At 38.9% G+C, this 16,258-nt stretch overlaps 1 protein-coding gene across 1 annotated transcript in view; it reads left to right on the forward strand.

The window, feature by feature from the left end:
• The window catches only part of trip11 (thyroid hormone receptor interactor 11), a 28,174-nt gene extending 16,047 nt beyond the window's left edge, over window positions 1-12,127 (forward strand). The window contains exons 18-22 of the mRNA XM_052151206.1: window positions 1,301-1,382; window positions 1,499-1,613; window positions 7,615-7,737; window positions 7,829-7,967; window positions 10,729-12,127. Of these exons, the coding sequence (XP_052007166.1) occupies window positions 1,301-1,382; window positions 1,499-1,613; window positions 7,615-7,737; window positions 7,829-7,967; window positions 10,729-10,952 (683 nt within the window). The 3' untranslated portion in view covers window positions 10,953-12,127. The remainder of the gene's footprint in view (window positions 1-1,300; window positions 1,383-1,498; window positions 1,614-7,614; window positions 7,738-7,828; window positions 7,968-10,728) is intronic.
• Window positions 12,128-16,258: the final 4,131 nt, after the last annotated feature.

The raw sequence follows: 16,258 nt of genomic DNA on the forward strand, positions 1-16,258 counted from the left end.
GCTCTTTAAACCATTTTTCTAAAGAAACATTCGTATGTCAATAGGAATAGGAACATTTAATCCACTAAATTATATTAGACTCTATGAAATTGTGCATTCTAATTTATATATAGCTCTTTAATTGTTATTAATACCTGTGCAGGGATTAAGGAACATGTATGCTCTATATCAGTGTGTTTGTGGGGGAGAGAAAAAGAGCAGCCAGGTCTGTAGTTGGTATGGATATTTTACATTCCTTCAACTCTCTGTCAGAGAGGTGATTTTTATGGCACATCAGAAGAAAAAGATTCTCTTTTTCCATCTACCCTGTCTCTCATTACCTAACTCTCTCTCTCGCTTTCACTATCTCAGCCAATCCTTTTCTTCTCCCTCCGATTATTTCAGGCCCCAAATCAGCAACATGGGGCTGTCTGTCTGAGAGGGAGAGGAGGGTGAGGGATGAGGCTGGGATTTTTACTGCATCTGTCACAGAAATGACTGAAGAGAACGTAGACTGAATGATAGAGAATAGGCTCATTTTGCTTAGCAGAGCACAAGTGCTGCCGACAGACATTCCTGGGTTTTTAGCACAGACAGGAACTCCTTCACTCGCTCTTATCACTCTGCTAATGTAGTGTGGTCTCTAGAGGTAAAGTCTCAGAGGAAAACAGTTCTCAGGAGAAAAAACACTAAACGGTCTGGACCAGCAAAAGGGTGAGATAAAAGCATTTAGAACAAAACACACACACACACACACACACACACACACACACACACACACACACACACACACTTCTCTCTTATTATTACATGAGACATTCCAAGACCCACTTAACCCCATAACACTGTTATTACTGCTTATGATGTTAAGGTGCACACACACATACTTGCTAGTCTTATTCAAACAACACTTCTCTACTGATTGCATTAACATAACAAAGTCATACCGCTGTCTTTTAAAAGGCCTTTCTTCATCTCACACTCGCACACATTTCTTGTTTTCTGCACTAATTTGGAGTGGAAAGCAACAGAATTCTACAGAATGGATTAAATTTGATAATTTTTTTTATCTGTTAAATGGAGCTGAGCTGACAGTACTACACTTTTAAAGGTAGCTAACAGTATTATTTAATTAGCCAAAATATTTAGTAAACAAACACACAAGGCAGAGGATGTGTAGAAATATATGAATCTGCAGAGCTCTTCGGCTGTATATTCTGGTCATGATCCTCACAATAACAACAATGATGAATGAAGTACCTGAGAGTGAGCGGTTTTGGAAACCACTAATACTCACACTTTGTGTGTATGCGTTTTACAGTGGATATGAGGCAGGAGATGTTGGAAGAGGCTCAGAGGAAACTGATGAACCTTCTGAACACCACTGAAGGCAAAGTGGATAAGTGAGTCCAAAACACTTTCCTTTGAAAACATATTTCTCGTTTATTTAAATAAAGATATTTTTAAAAGGGTGTTCCTGTGAACAATCATTAACTAACATGATTAACTCCTCATGCAGAGTTCTGATGAAGAATCTTTACCTGGGTTATTTTCATTCCCCTCGAAACAAGCGCTCTGAAGTGCTGAGGCTTATGGGTAATGTGCTTGGATTGGACAGAGATGGGGTTGACCAGGTAGGTCACAGCTCTCTCCATTGATTTCCTTTTTATTCTCCCCCATGCATTCACTCTTAGTAAATCCGCATAGCCACTTTAAAGGGATGTTCACCCAAAACCATCATTATTTGTCATTATTTACTCACCCTAATGTCGTTCCAAACTTGTATGACTTTATTTATTTCGTGGTACACAAAAGGTGAATTTCTGAAGAATATTTTGTCCTTATCCTGGTGAAGGTGGACTGGTAACTCCATAAAGGAGAAAAAAAACCCACCATAAATGTTATCCATTTGATTTAGGGGCTGCATATTGAAAGATTACAGAAGCCATGCAATAGCAATTGTACAAGGAACAGACCAAAATTTTACTTACTAACTGAAAATCTTAACTTAAGCGTGCTCATGAGAGAAGTAGCGATGTCCAATTACTGAATAAATCTCTCATTGGAATTTGAACTTTTCAATAACTTAATCGATCCAGTTCACAAAACCTTACCGAATTTGTTCACAAATCAGTTCATTGACTCAATAACCACGTTTCCACTATCGGGCCAGTGCGAGCCAGAGACATCAACTGGTCATCTGGGGCCAATAGCCTTTGACCTCGAGCCGCAAGTCCAAAATCAATCTGCATTCCCACCATTGGTCCAATAGCCCTGCAGCGTTGCCCAAAAACCCACGATTAATACGCTACCCTCATGCCAACGTCACACACACCGCCCATTTCACAAGCAAGAGGGAAGCTCAAGCTCAGCTATCAGAGACTGGAGACTAGATAGCCCTCGAAATTAACATGGTGGAGACTGAAGCTGCCGTTTGTATGCTTATTTGGTCTTTGCTTGGTGGAAAACAAGACCTGACTGAGCAAAAATTGGCCTTTGACATGGAACCTGCCTCAATCCCCAATTGGCCTACTTTGGCCTAAGGGTAATTGGCAGGCTAGAGATGCTCGGCTATTGGCCTTGTGGAAGCACCAAGGAGGAACGATGAAGCCTCAGAAGTGACAGTGGGAGCGCAACTTGCCCTGGCATGCAGTGGCGTGCCCTCATTTGGCTTGATAGTGGAAACACAGCTAATGATCTAGTCACAGTGGTTAATAGCTCTCTGGAAGGGTGATTATCAGTGAATGACAACTTGAATTTCAGTCAATTTCATCACACAATCACTGTCGTTTAGCTTCAGAAGTGTCACCAAATAGAACATGAGTCAGATGGACTTCCTTTATGATACTTTGGTGCTTTTTTGTAATTTTGGAGCTTGACAGCCCCTCACTTTTATTATATGGAAAAGAGTTGTTATGATATTCTTAAAAATGGAACTTTTGTGTTCAATGGAACAAAGAAAGTCAAATGGGTTTGGAATGACATGAGGGTAGATAATGACAAAGCATTAATTTCTGGATTAAACACAAATATTCTCCCTCACACACTCACGTGGCTGCAATCTTACATCATCAAACATCTTTTTCCAATTTGTCAACAAGGAGGAGCAGCCTACTTTGCTGTTTATCATTTCCTCCTTTCTATCTGACCCCTTTTGTGAAATTCCTCCCACCTTTCATCACTCTCAAATCTGGCTCTTCTCCAGTACTTGTTTCACCCCTGAAATGTGACAGAATAACAAGTGTGGCTTTAATACTTGACCTCTATGTTGTTCACTTCTTTCCGGCAAGATCCTTTAATAGACTGTAATCACATACTTTTCAAATTATCTCTTGTTTGATGACAGTGTGAGAGTATGGAGACCTCTGCTCTTGGCAGAACGGCCTGTACTAAATGAAACATCAGCTTCCCTGAAAACCTTGTTCACATAACACTGTTCATTTAGCTGAGTGCTAATAGTGCTGAATTGTTTTCTTTTGAATAGCTGTTTTTCCTTTTGATCCTGGGTTGAATTTTGGCCTGGGGGGTCAGACAAACAGAGGGTGAATGGAGAATTTCTCAATAACAGTGACTGATCAGCTGTGATGAAAAAACTTCATTCATTCTAGAGAAGGCCATAATGCTTTTAGGTGTGATCCTGGAAGATCACAATCAACACGTTATGGGATTCCTACATCTATCATGATTTGTGTGGTAATTGTCTAGAATTTATGTAAAATATGACCTTGTTGCAAAGGGTCATACCTCACGCCAGCAGATTAATGATAGTTTGTTTGTTTTTCATATCTTCTATATTATAAACTAAAAAATACACAATTGGGTTTTCCAGGCAGTCTTTGTTCACCTATTTGTATTGTTGCAAGATTGCAAATATGTGCTTGGCAGAATACAAATGTAAAATACAGTATCTCACAAAAGTGAGTACACCCCTCACATTTTTGTAAATACACTCAACTAAAGGATTGTTAGGAACACCATACTAATACTGTGTTTGACCCCCTTTCGCCTTCAGAACTGCCTTAATTCTATGTGGCATTGATTCAACAAGGTGCTGAATGCATTCTTTAGAAATGTTGGCCCATATTGATAGGATAGCATCTTGCAGTTGATGGAGATTTGTGGGATGCACATCCAGGGCACGAAGCTCCTGTTCCACCACATCCCAAAGATGCTCTATTGGGTTGAGATCTGGTGACTGTGGGGGCCATTTTAGTACAGTGAACTCATTGTCATGTTCAAGAAACCAATTTGAAATGATTCGAGCTTTGTGACATGGTGCATTATCCTGCTGGAAGTAGCCATCAGAGGATGGGTACATGGTGGCCATAAAGGGATGGACATGGTCAGAAACATTGCTCAGGTAGGCCGTGGCATTTAAACGATGCCCAGTTGACACTAAGGGGCCAAAGTGTGCCAAGAAAACATCCCCCACACCATTACACCACCACCACCAGCCTGCAGAGTGGTAACAAGGCATGATGGATCCATGTTCTCATTCTGTTTACGCCAAATTCTGACTCTACCATCTGAATGTCTCAACAGAAATCGAGACTCATCAGACCAGGCAACATTTTTCCAGTCTTCAACTGTCCAATTTTGGTGAGCTCTTGCAAATTGTAGCCTCTTTTTCCTATTTGTAGTGGAGATGAGTGGTACCCGGTGGGATCTTCTGCTGTTGTAGCCCATCCGCCTCAAGGTTGTGCGTGTTGTGGCTTCACAAATGCTTTGCTGCATACCTCGGTTGTAACGAGTGGTTATTTCAGGCAAAGTTGCTCTTCTATCAGCTTGAATCAGTCGGCCCATTCTCCTCTGACCTCTAGCATCAACAAGGCATTTTCGCCCACAGGACTGCCGCATACTGGATGTTTTTCCCTTTTCACACCATTCTTTGTAAACCCTAGAAATGATTGTGCGTGAAAATCCCAGTAACTGAGCAGATTGTGAAATACTCAGACCGGCCCGTGTGACACCAACAACCATGCCACGCTCAAAATTGCTTAAATCACCTTTCTTCCCCATTCTGACATTCAGTTTGGAGTTCAGGAGATTGTCTTGACTAGGACCACACCCTAAATGCATTGAAGCAACTGCCATGTGATTGGTTGATTAGATAATTGCATTAATGAGAAATTGAACAGGTGTTCCTAATAATCCTTTAGGTGAGTGTATTTGATTGTAACTTTTCATGTGACAACACTGAAGAAATGACACTTTGCGGCAATGTAAAGTAGTGAGTGTACAGCTTGTATAACAGTGTAAATTTGCTGTCCCCTCAAAATAACTCAACACACAGCCATTCATGTCTAAACCGCTTGCAACATAAGTGAGTACACCCCTAAGTGAAAATGCCCAAATTGGGCCCAAAGTGTCAATATTTTGTGTGGCCACCGTTATTTTCCAGCACTGCTTTAACCCTCTTGGGCATGGAGTTCACCAGAGCTTCACAGGTTGCCACTGGAGTCCTCTTCCACTCCTCCATGATGACATCACAGAGCTGGTGGATGTTAGAGACCTTGTGCTCCTCCACCTTCCGCTTAAGGATACCCCACAGATGCTCAATAGGGTTTAGGTCTGGAGACATGCCTGGCCAGTCCATCACCTTCACCCTCAGCTTCTTTAGCAAGGCAGTGGTCGTCTTGGAGGTGTGTTTGGGGTCGTTATCATGCTGGAATACTGCCCTGCGGCTCAGTCTCCGAAGGGAGGGGATCATGCTTTGCTTCAGTATGTCACAGTACATGTTGGCATTCATGGTTCCCTCAATGAACTGTAGCTCTCCAGTGCCGGCAGCACTCATGCAGGCCCAGACCATGACACTCCCACCACTATGCTTGACTGTAGGCAAGACACACTTGTCGTTGTACTCTTCACCTGGTTGCTGCCTCACACGCTTGGCACCATCTGAACCAAATAAGTTTATCTTGGTCTCATCAGACCACAGGACATGGTTCCAGTAATCCATGTCCTTAGACTGCTTGTCTTCAGCAAACTGTTTGCGGGCTTTCTTGTGCATCATCTTTAGAAGAGGCTTCCTTCTGGGACGACAGCCACGCAGACCAATTTGATGCAGTGTGCAGCGTATGGTCTGAGCACTGACAGGCTTACCCCCCACCCCTTCAACCTCTGCAGCAATGCTGGTAGCACTCATACGTCTATTTCCCAAAGACAATCTCTGAATATGACGCTGAGCACGTGCACTCAACTTCTTTGGTCGACCATGGCGAGGCCTGTTCTGAGTGGAACCTGTCCTGTTAAACTGCTGTATGGTCTTTTCCACTGTGCTGCAGCTCAGTGTCAGGGTCTTTGCAATCTTCTTATAGCCAAGCCCATCTTTATGTAGAGCAACAATTCTTTTTTCAGATCCTCAGAGAGTTCTTTGACATGAGGTGCCATGTTGAACTTCCAGTGACCAGTATGAGGGAATGTGAGAGTGATGAAACCAAATTTAACACACCTGCTTCCCATTCACACCTGAAACCTTGTAACACTAACAAGGCGCATGACACCGGGGAGGGAAAATGGCTAATTGGGCCGAATTTGGACATTTTCACTTAGGGGTGTACTCACTTTTGTTACCAGCGGTTTAGACATTATTGGCTGTGTGTTTAGTTATTTTGAGAGTACAGCAAATAAACACTGTTATACAAGCTGTACTCTCACTACTTTACATTGTAGCAAAGTGTCATTTCTTCAGTGTTGTCACATGAAAAGATATAATCAAATATTTACAAAAATGTGAGGGGTGTACTCACTTTTGTGAGATACTGTACATGTTTAATCTGAAAAGATAATTATATTAGTTTATATTCAGAATGTATGAAAACTGCAATGGAAATGTGTTTTTCAACTCTGTAAGATAGATTTAGTTGAACAGGAAAGAAGGGGGAAGATAAATTAAGTAATAAGAGGCAGAGAGATCAACAGACAGTCAGAAATCATGAGTTCGACATGCAGTGGAAGAAACAATTAGACTGGAAGACAGACAGAGACTGAATTCGATGACGGCTCCATGCCAACCCTGCACCAAAAGCATTTCCTTACCCACAATCCTGTAGAAGTTGGATGGAGTCTGGCAGGAGACTCTCTAACTATTCCGCCAGTGGTGAGCTGTTACCCTACAGCCCAGAGAGAGAGAGAGGGAAGGAAAGTAAATATATGTGTGTTTCTGGGTCATACAGTCCATTTTCCATTTCAACCCAATTTTTTTGCCTTTCCTTACTCCTCCCTGCACCTTTCTCACATCGTTTTCTTAATGCTGCAAATTACGTTTTCCACTCAAAACCTCTGTGTTTACAACCCTAAAGACTGAAAATAATCCTGCTCTCCTTTTTTGTTAACATTTTAAATTTGAGTTTGTTGAGGTAGTTTGCATCATGGGGAATAAACTGGGGTCAGATTCTACAGTTCTACTTTAAAGAAAGCATTAGTTTAAACCCTTCCAAGATATTTGAGGACTTTTAAGAGGAAGTTTCTGTATCAGTTACTTTCTGAAGCACTTTGAGTTATCTTGTTTGATTGTATGTGGGAGAGTTATAGTTTTCACTTACTCAAAAGATAAACATCCACACATGCACATACACAACCCCACTGAGAGCTGACTTGCTGACTATTTTCTCTGTTTGTTTTATTTCCTTGCAGTTGTTGCAAGAAGAGGGAAAGAGTGGGATGACCGGTTGGGTCTCAAGTTGGCTTGGTGGCAGAGCTGTTCAAAGTGTCCCCAACACCCCACAAAGACCTACACATGCACAGAGCCTCAATTCGGTGAGAAGTTACACATGCACGCACACACATTTATTGCCCACACATTATAAATTTGCACCTTTCACTTACCTTACTCTTGTGTGTTTTACAGTCATTCTCTGAGATGTTTGTGAAGTTTCTGGAGGTAGAGTCTAGTCCCGTACTTCCTGCCCCTAAACTCCCTGTTTATGACATCAAGCCACTGAGTGCGCCCCCACCTGGCCGGAGTACTGCTAGCACACCTGCATCAGGTATGAGCTCTTAAGGTCTGCTTGGGCCTTACAATGTAGCCTGTACACAAGACTGTGTGTCCCAACATGACTCATACCATCAGATTTTAAGCCTGAACTCGACCCGAACCCACTCTCTTTATCATTTCTTCCCCAAGCAAGTAATTTTGTTGCAGTAGGCTGTTGTATGCATTGTAGGCAACATCCGTAACAGTATAGTACATGGTCAGAAATGAACGTGCTTCGGGCAAAAATTCCACCAAATGTGACAAAAACAAATGTCATCACATTCCCAGTGGGTCAGAAGTTTACAAACATTTTGTTAGTATTTGGTAGCATTGCCTTTATATTGTTTAACTTGGTCAAATATTTTAGGTAGCCTTCCACAAGCTTCTCACAATAAGTCGCTGGAATTTTGGACCATTCCTTCAGATAGAACTGGTGTAACGGTGTCAGATTTGTAGGACTCCTTTCTCTTACAGTATTTTTCAGTTCTGCCCACAAATCAGATTGAGGTCAGGGCTTTGTGATGGCCACTCCAGTACCTTGACTTTGTTGTCCTTAAGCCATTTTTCCACAACTTTGGAGGTATGCTTGGGGTCATTGTCCATTTGGAAGATCCATTTGCGACCAAGCTTTAACTTCCTGGCTGATTTCTTGAGATGTTGCTTAAATATATATTCATAATTTTCCTTTCTCATGATGCCATCTATTAAGCACCCCCACAACATGATGCTGCCACCCCATGCTTCACTGTTGGGATGGTGTTCTTCGGCTCGCAAGCCTCACCCCTTTTCCTCCAAACATAACGATGGTCATTATGGCCAAACAGTTACATTTTTGTTTCATCAGACCAGAGGCAATTTCTCCAAAAAAGTAAGCTCTTTGTCCCCATGTGCACTTGCAAACTGTTGTCTGGCTTTTTATGGTGGTTTTGGAGCAGTGGCTAAACATTTTTGTTATTGACTTCAACCTAAGTGTATGTAAACTTCTGACTTCAACTGTATATTACTTAATATTCTTTTCTAGGTTAGATTTACATGTTATTTCATGAAACAAAAGGTATAATTAATCAGATATAGAATGCATTTTAATAAATAGATTAAATTGGGAATTTGACATTGTTTATGGTTAGAAAACATGAGCCCTCATTAAGGTAAAAAATGCCCCTACAAATCAAATCCAGGGGGTAAACATTGCCCCTTAATGTAAAAATTAAATTTCTGACACTTGTATAGTTAAAGTAAACATACAGTTTTAACAAAGCACAGCAGTGCAGAAGGGGAAAAACATTGGCTTACCATTTATCAAGCACTCTAGATATTTTTTTTTTTAAAAGTACGTTCTTTTTAACTTTAAAATGGCGAGTCACTTTGCCACTGTCAAAGATGTCTGTCCAGCACGTGTTTACATAGGAAAACAATTGAAAAACAGCGCAGACATGCTCAAAACATTTCGGTGTGAATGGCCTGTAACTCATCCGTTCGCGCATGTTTGCGCATGTTGTGAGTGAGGGCGTGTGCGCGAATCATTTATTAATTAATTACAAAACCGATCCGTACCTGAAATCGTACTTTTAAAAAAATTATTCAAACCCAGCCTGAAACCCTTCGGGCTCAGGTTGGGTTGCAGACCTAAGAGTTCAGAGGTAAAACACTGTGTCCTAACCAGTGTTGTGTGTACACTGATTACAAAGAAATTAGTTACTGTAATCTAATTTCTCTTTAATGAAAAAAAAAAAAGGTAGTGCAATGCATTACAGTTTAAATTTTTTCAATCAGAATACTAGTAAATCAATTAATTACATTTAATTATATTAAATAGGTTACACAATTCTATAGTAATATTTATGTAAAATACATTTAAACAAATGATGTTCATATGAATGTCTGTTTATGTTTCTGCGGCTGTTGAAGAAACAACAATACAATTTCAAAATAATCTCTTCTCTAATCTCACTGCAACAAAATGTTCCATACATTTTTTTTGGAAAGTAACTTTAGTCATTTGTATTGTGATTACTTTTCCTGAGAAGTAATCAGCAAAGTAATCTTATTACACTTATAGAGAGGTAACTTGTGTGGATTAGTGGATTAGTATTTTTGAGTAATTTACCCATCACAGGTCCTAAACAGACGTGACACAACAAAGCGACAAATGATAAGTTGTCTGTTCCCTTGTAATCTGAGTCTCCATCCAAACTACTGTCGAGCAACAATACACTACAATTATTTTTCGATATTGTGCTGGGTAGCCCATCCCACATAGAGAACTCACTGGGCCTTTTTCATGAAACACAAGCAGAACAAATTCAAGTGAAAATTGTTGGTAAAATTATTCTTGCATAAATTGTCCTATTCAGTTCAATGGAGAATGCATTTATACACAATTTTGTTCTGCTCATTTTTCATAAATAAGGCCCATTGGACCAAAACTGTGCTCATTTTAAACATCAAACATGTATGAGGGTTGATTGTAGAAGTTTAGAAACATTGGGTATTAATTGACAAATCCCTCATATTCCGCAGGGTAAATCATATAAAGGATGCCAAATGGACAAGTCTTACAGAAGTCATGAAAATACATGGTTCCTATTTACGCTCTTCAGCTGTGCAGTACTCTGAGAGCATGCAAACGGAGAACTCATCCACACACTGTTCTAATTGTCTGTTTTGCTTTAAGTGTTTACAGACAGTGCTTGTCGCTGGAAACCTGTTACATCCCGTCTTGTTAGGACACTGTGTAACTATGACTGTTTCTAATGCTGCTCATGTTCTGTCAGGTGTTTCAGGCTCTGGGAAGCGTGCTGGGGATTCAAACCCCTTCCTGGCGCCCCGTTCTGCAGCCGTACCCTTCCTCAATCCTGCTGGTTCAGGCAGTGCACAAGGTGCTGGGGGCCACCTGCTCATGAAGCCCATCTCAGACTCCCTGCCCTCCTTCACACCTGTGCCAGTATCTGCTGAGGCCAGTGGTGGTGCCGTGCTGAAAGATCTGCTCAAGCAGTGATTGTCCATCTGTATTGCCACTCAAAGCACTTTAGCTTATCAGAACAGTCAAGACACTATAAAAGACCTCAAGGATGGCACAGAAAACCAAGCCATGTACAAGAGTCATGGGTTTAATGATTTACTCAAAAAGATGTTTGCCATCTAGCACTAAACTGAGGCCTAAAAATGGACAGAATCGAAATCAGTTTGCATACTGGGAAGGAATATTCCTGTGACCTCCTCAACGTTTGCTAATGTACTACAAACTTTCAGCTTGTGATTTTTAGACAGAGAGGTGTTAAATGTTTTTCTAGTGTGTTGAGAGATTGTCTCATGCTGACTGGCTTCCACTACACCAACAGATTTATTAAACCTTTTCCGCTTCTGCAAAAAACCTTACAGCTTCTTTTTCAAAATCCTCCCATTTTTGAAGGCTATGAATGGTTGGCTGTATGGTGTGGCCGGTATAGTACAATAGCAGTTAATCAAGGAGTGACATTTTATCTCTGATTTAGACTGCTGCACTTACTCCCATACAGATTGAGTGTGCAGTTGTTGTATTTATTTGTACATCAGTCATATTTTCCACTGTTTGGGCCCTGGGGAAGAGCCAAAAATTATTTGCAATATTCAAACCTCTCTACAGTAAAAAGAGAAAATATGGGTATATACAATTTGGGGAAAAAAGGTTGCACAAATAATAGAAGTGTGAGATGATGAAAGTATAATTCAATGTAAAAATTACCTGTATATTAAAACATTTCTTGTCATTAATCAATTTATTATTTCGGAGGACCTCAAACTAAACTTTAGCGTTCCAACTAAATATTTAAGATGAATTCAACTGAGGCCCAGTATGAAGATTTTTCTTTGGAGTGAATGGCTTTAGTAATTCTCCTTTTTGTTGTTATATCTTTCATAACAGTTGGGTGCATTTGATTATACACATTTAGGGTATATTTATACATTTAGGTATATATTTTGGACGGGGGTTTATTTAAAGTTGATTCATCTTTTTGAGGTTTGAAAGACAGCTCTTGAAAGTGACATTCAACTAACAGTGTTTTTCTTTTCTGCAAAATAAACTCTTCTTTTGTCATATTTATGTCTTATTACTTCTGTCCAATCAGCAGCCTGAGTTGTCTTAACCCTTCTACAGTCTTTGTTACAGGTCGACATACTTGGTATTCCTGGTCAAATTTTATTGAATACCGTAATTGTTTTTTATTTTATTTTTTTAAAGATATAAAACTAACTTCACTGAAACTTATGCTTTTCTTTTGGAATTTTATTGTATTTAGACCTAATTTAGAGCTGAATTACACCATTTATTTTCATGTTAAACACATTTTATATAAATTTCAATTAATTAAGAACAAAAACTTCATTAAACTGAAAAATAAGAAAATATCTAAATGTGTCATGCATTTGGAGCATCTGCTGCCATCTGCTGGAGAAAAATATACACAGTAGATTTACATGAAATGACAATTATAACCAGTAGATGCTGTAGCGATCCACACATGCTGCAAAGTCGCTGTAGAGCAATGTAGTAAGGTTCATTTCTAAATATTAAGTTAGGAATTTGGATATACTATATTTAGATAATATCAAAGACTATTATTTGTTTAGCCAAGTTTAGCTTTTTTTAAAAATGTTTTTAAAGACTAAGAGTTAGTATTTTGTTAGAAATTCTATTCAAATTCAGTCAGTGAAGTAAATGAAGTATACAATTGCTAGATAACGAACATCAATAAAAACAGTAATAAACAGCGAAGAAGAATAAAGTCTTATACTAAATAATAAAGTAAAAAAAAATCACAGGCTCAGAATCAAGTTGGCATTTATTTGTGTGTGTGTGTGTGTGTTTTGAGATCATGAGAAAAAGTCACCATACATTGGACCATTCAGATGAAGGAAACAAAAGTCATATCGGTCAAAAATAACCATACAGTAATGTAAGGCACACTATTTCATCATTGTGCTATTGAAATAGAATTGTGAGCAAGGCCACAGAAAGCCAAACGTATAACTTAACCTATGATGAAAAAAAATAATTCATGTTAAGTGTTTTGTTCTGGATGGTGTGGCTCCCACACCTAAGGGTGTGTGAGTGTGTGTGTGTGTTTGTTCATTCATTCATTCTGAGGCTGCTTTAACAATATCAAACGTCTATGATCAGATTTATCATGATCCATCTTCATTCTAACAATTCAAAAGACTGGATGGCCCTTTGTCTAGTAATTTCAATAAAAGTAGTAGATCATCTAATTCTTAAATTGCATATCTCTCTTCCCTAAATTTTATGAAGCTGTTTTATAAGGACACAGTACATTTGTGATATTTTGCGTCTGTTTTCTTTTTTCCTGCAGACTATGTAATAGTAAGGCTGTAATTTAGAAGTGCTTGTGGAGGCAGTGGTCTAGAGTATTATTGGACCAGATTAACCTCAAAAGGGAATGTCCGTCTCTATACCAGTTGCTCTCTGGGGAAAACTCTGTCTGGAATTCCAACCGCTTCAAGTCTGTCTGTTCACTGTAATATGGTGCATAGATTCCTGGAACATTTGACCAGTTTAAATCTGTATTGACAGTTTTTGGATATACATTGGATGTACTCTTTCTTCCTTGGAACACAAAAGGAGATGTTAGGCAGAATGACAGACTCTGTCACCATTCACTTTCATTCCATCATCTTTTTTTTTCATACATGTTGTGGCTAACGCTGTCATATTGTTGACACCTCCTTTTGTGTTTCACACAGGAAATAAGGCCATACAGGTATGGAACAACATAAGGGTGAGTAAATGATGACAGAATTTAAATTGTTGCATGCATAGGCGGAAATCGCGGGGGGTCGGGGGGGTCAGGACACCCCCTATCTGAGGGTTGTCCCCCCCCCTAAAATATCATTAAAATATGTGTATTGTAAATAATATAATGATATATTCATAAAATAATTGTTTAAGAAATAAAATAATACAAACGCAAACGGGGCAACAACAAAAAAAAAAAACCTTGGTGTCCCCTTCAAAAATTGCTCTTGAGAATTGTTATGTTTATTGTCCCCCCCCCAACATTTTGATGAAATTTTCGCCCCTGGTTGCATGAATAATCCCTTTCAGTGTTACTGTTGATTCTTCTTGAACAAACAGGGACTAAAAACAGTTTAGGTAGTGAAAACAGAAACCGAAAATAAACAAAAGTTTTCTTGCAGAATGTAACCGAAAATGGGAACAAAGTTCCTTTCAATTGTTCCGGAGTGAAAACGTTATTTTTAAATGTCTATAACTGGTTAATAACCGGTTAGGTTCGTTCCGATTATTATTATTATTATTTTTTTTTTTCACGAAACCAAAGGCGGAAGGATTTATCAGTAATTTTCTTTAGAAAAACACCACTACCTGTTGCCCAAAAAATGGAGCTTCACTCTTTTTAGTAGAACATGATAAACATGTGCTTTGATCCTGAAGGAAACCGCTTCATCACACATTTCTTTGCCTAACTGCAAGTTGTCAATGTAGTGGTACATGATGAAGACCTTTAAGACAACTACATTACTACAAGTGTATACATGCATGATTAATTCAGGTGCAAGGAAAAATATTGAGGGGAAAAAGTACATTTCTCAGTTGCTTCCAAGTCAGGTATGATGCATTAAACAGATCTGATGATGACGGGTTTTGCCTGAGAAGCAGATCTGTAATTAAAACAAATAATTAAATTAAAAGAATTAAACAATTATTAAATTATTAAAATAAAATGATTCACACAGATGACGTTTATTCCAAACATGTCAACGCTGTGTGTGTGTGTGTGTGTGTGTGTGTGTGTGTATGCAGGAGAGAGATTTAAGCTATTAATTGATTTTAGATGGCCAGATGTATATTTGAAATATTCTAAATATTTTTGGGGCTGGATTTAAAATTAAGAATACATTTATTGAAAAGATTTTATTTTACATATGCTACTGTATACTATGCTCACTATGATTTCTATGCTGATAATTCTCAAACATGGGGGAACAAAAATAAATTGCTTATATTTTCACTTATTTTGGTTGAGGCAATTTCCTTATTTGAGATTGCTTATTTGACCAATTGGAAAGGAGGCTGTGGAACGCCGGAACCGTAGCAAAAAAATACAGTTTCTGCTCCGAAAGAATCAGAATGAAAAACTATTTTTTTTAGTCCCTATGTAGGAACGTTCATAATTGGATTTGATATTTCAATGAAATTCTTGTATGGATTATATAATATTTACTATTCTGTTGCAACACTATTGAATTCAAGCAAGTACATTGGCAAGAAAAAGTATGTGAACCTTTTGGAATTACCTGCATTTATGTATAAATTTGTCTTAAAATCTAGTTTGATCTTCATCTAAGTAACAATAATGAACAAACACAATCTGTTTGAACTGATTACACACATTATTGTTTTGTTCTTGTACATATTGAATACGTAATTCAAACATTCACAGTGTAGGTTGTAAAAGGTATGTAACCCCTAGGCCAATGATGCCAGCAAAAGCTAATCTGAGACAGGAGTTTACAAACCTGGCATTCAATTAATGAAATTAGATTAGGAAAACATTAAACAGGCATGGTGTCCATAGCAGGACACCACGAAGGAAGCTGGTGCTTTCCAACAAAAACATTTCTGCACGCCTGAAGTTTGCCAAAGACAAAGAAAAAGAATCATAATTTGGGGCTGCTTCGGGGCCTGGACAGCTATCATCGAGGGAAAATTGAATCTCCAGTATATCAAGATATCCTACAGGATAATATCAGGGTGGCTGTGCGCCAGCTGAAGCTCAGTAGAAGTTGGGTGATGCAGCAGGACAATAACCCAAGAAAATCTGCTACAGAATGGCTTTAAAAAAAGAAAATCCACCTTTTGAAGTGGCCCAGTCAGAACGCAGCCCATAACCCAATAGAGATGTTGTTGAATAACCTCAAAAGAGCTGGTCTGCACACCAGACATCCTAAGATTATGGCTGACCTGAAGCAGTTCTGTAAAGAAGAAGAATCCAAAATTCCTTCTGAACGTTGTACAGGTCTAATCCGCAACTACCAGAAGTGCTTGGTTGTTGTTATTGCTGCCAAAGGAGGATCATCCAGTTATTAAAACCACGGGTTCACATACTTTTCCCACAGTACTGTGAATGTTTGATGGGATGTGTTCAATAAAGACACAAATGATTATTGTTTGTGTGTTGTTATCTTAAGCACATTTTGTTTGTCCATACTACACTGATGAAAATGAGAGCACATTTTATGAGTAATTATTGCAAAAGCCCAGCTAGTTCCAAAGGGTTCACATAC

This window comes from Xyrauchen texanus, chromosome 20 (assembly GCF_025860055.1).
Source record: "Xyrauchen texanus isolate HMW12.3.18 chromosome 20, RBS_HiC_50CHRs, whole genome shotgun sequence".
NCBI classification, from domain to species: Eukaryota; Metazoa; Chordata; class Actinopteri; order Cypriniformes; family Catostomidae; genus Xyrauchen; species Xyrauchen texanus.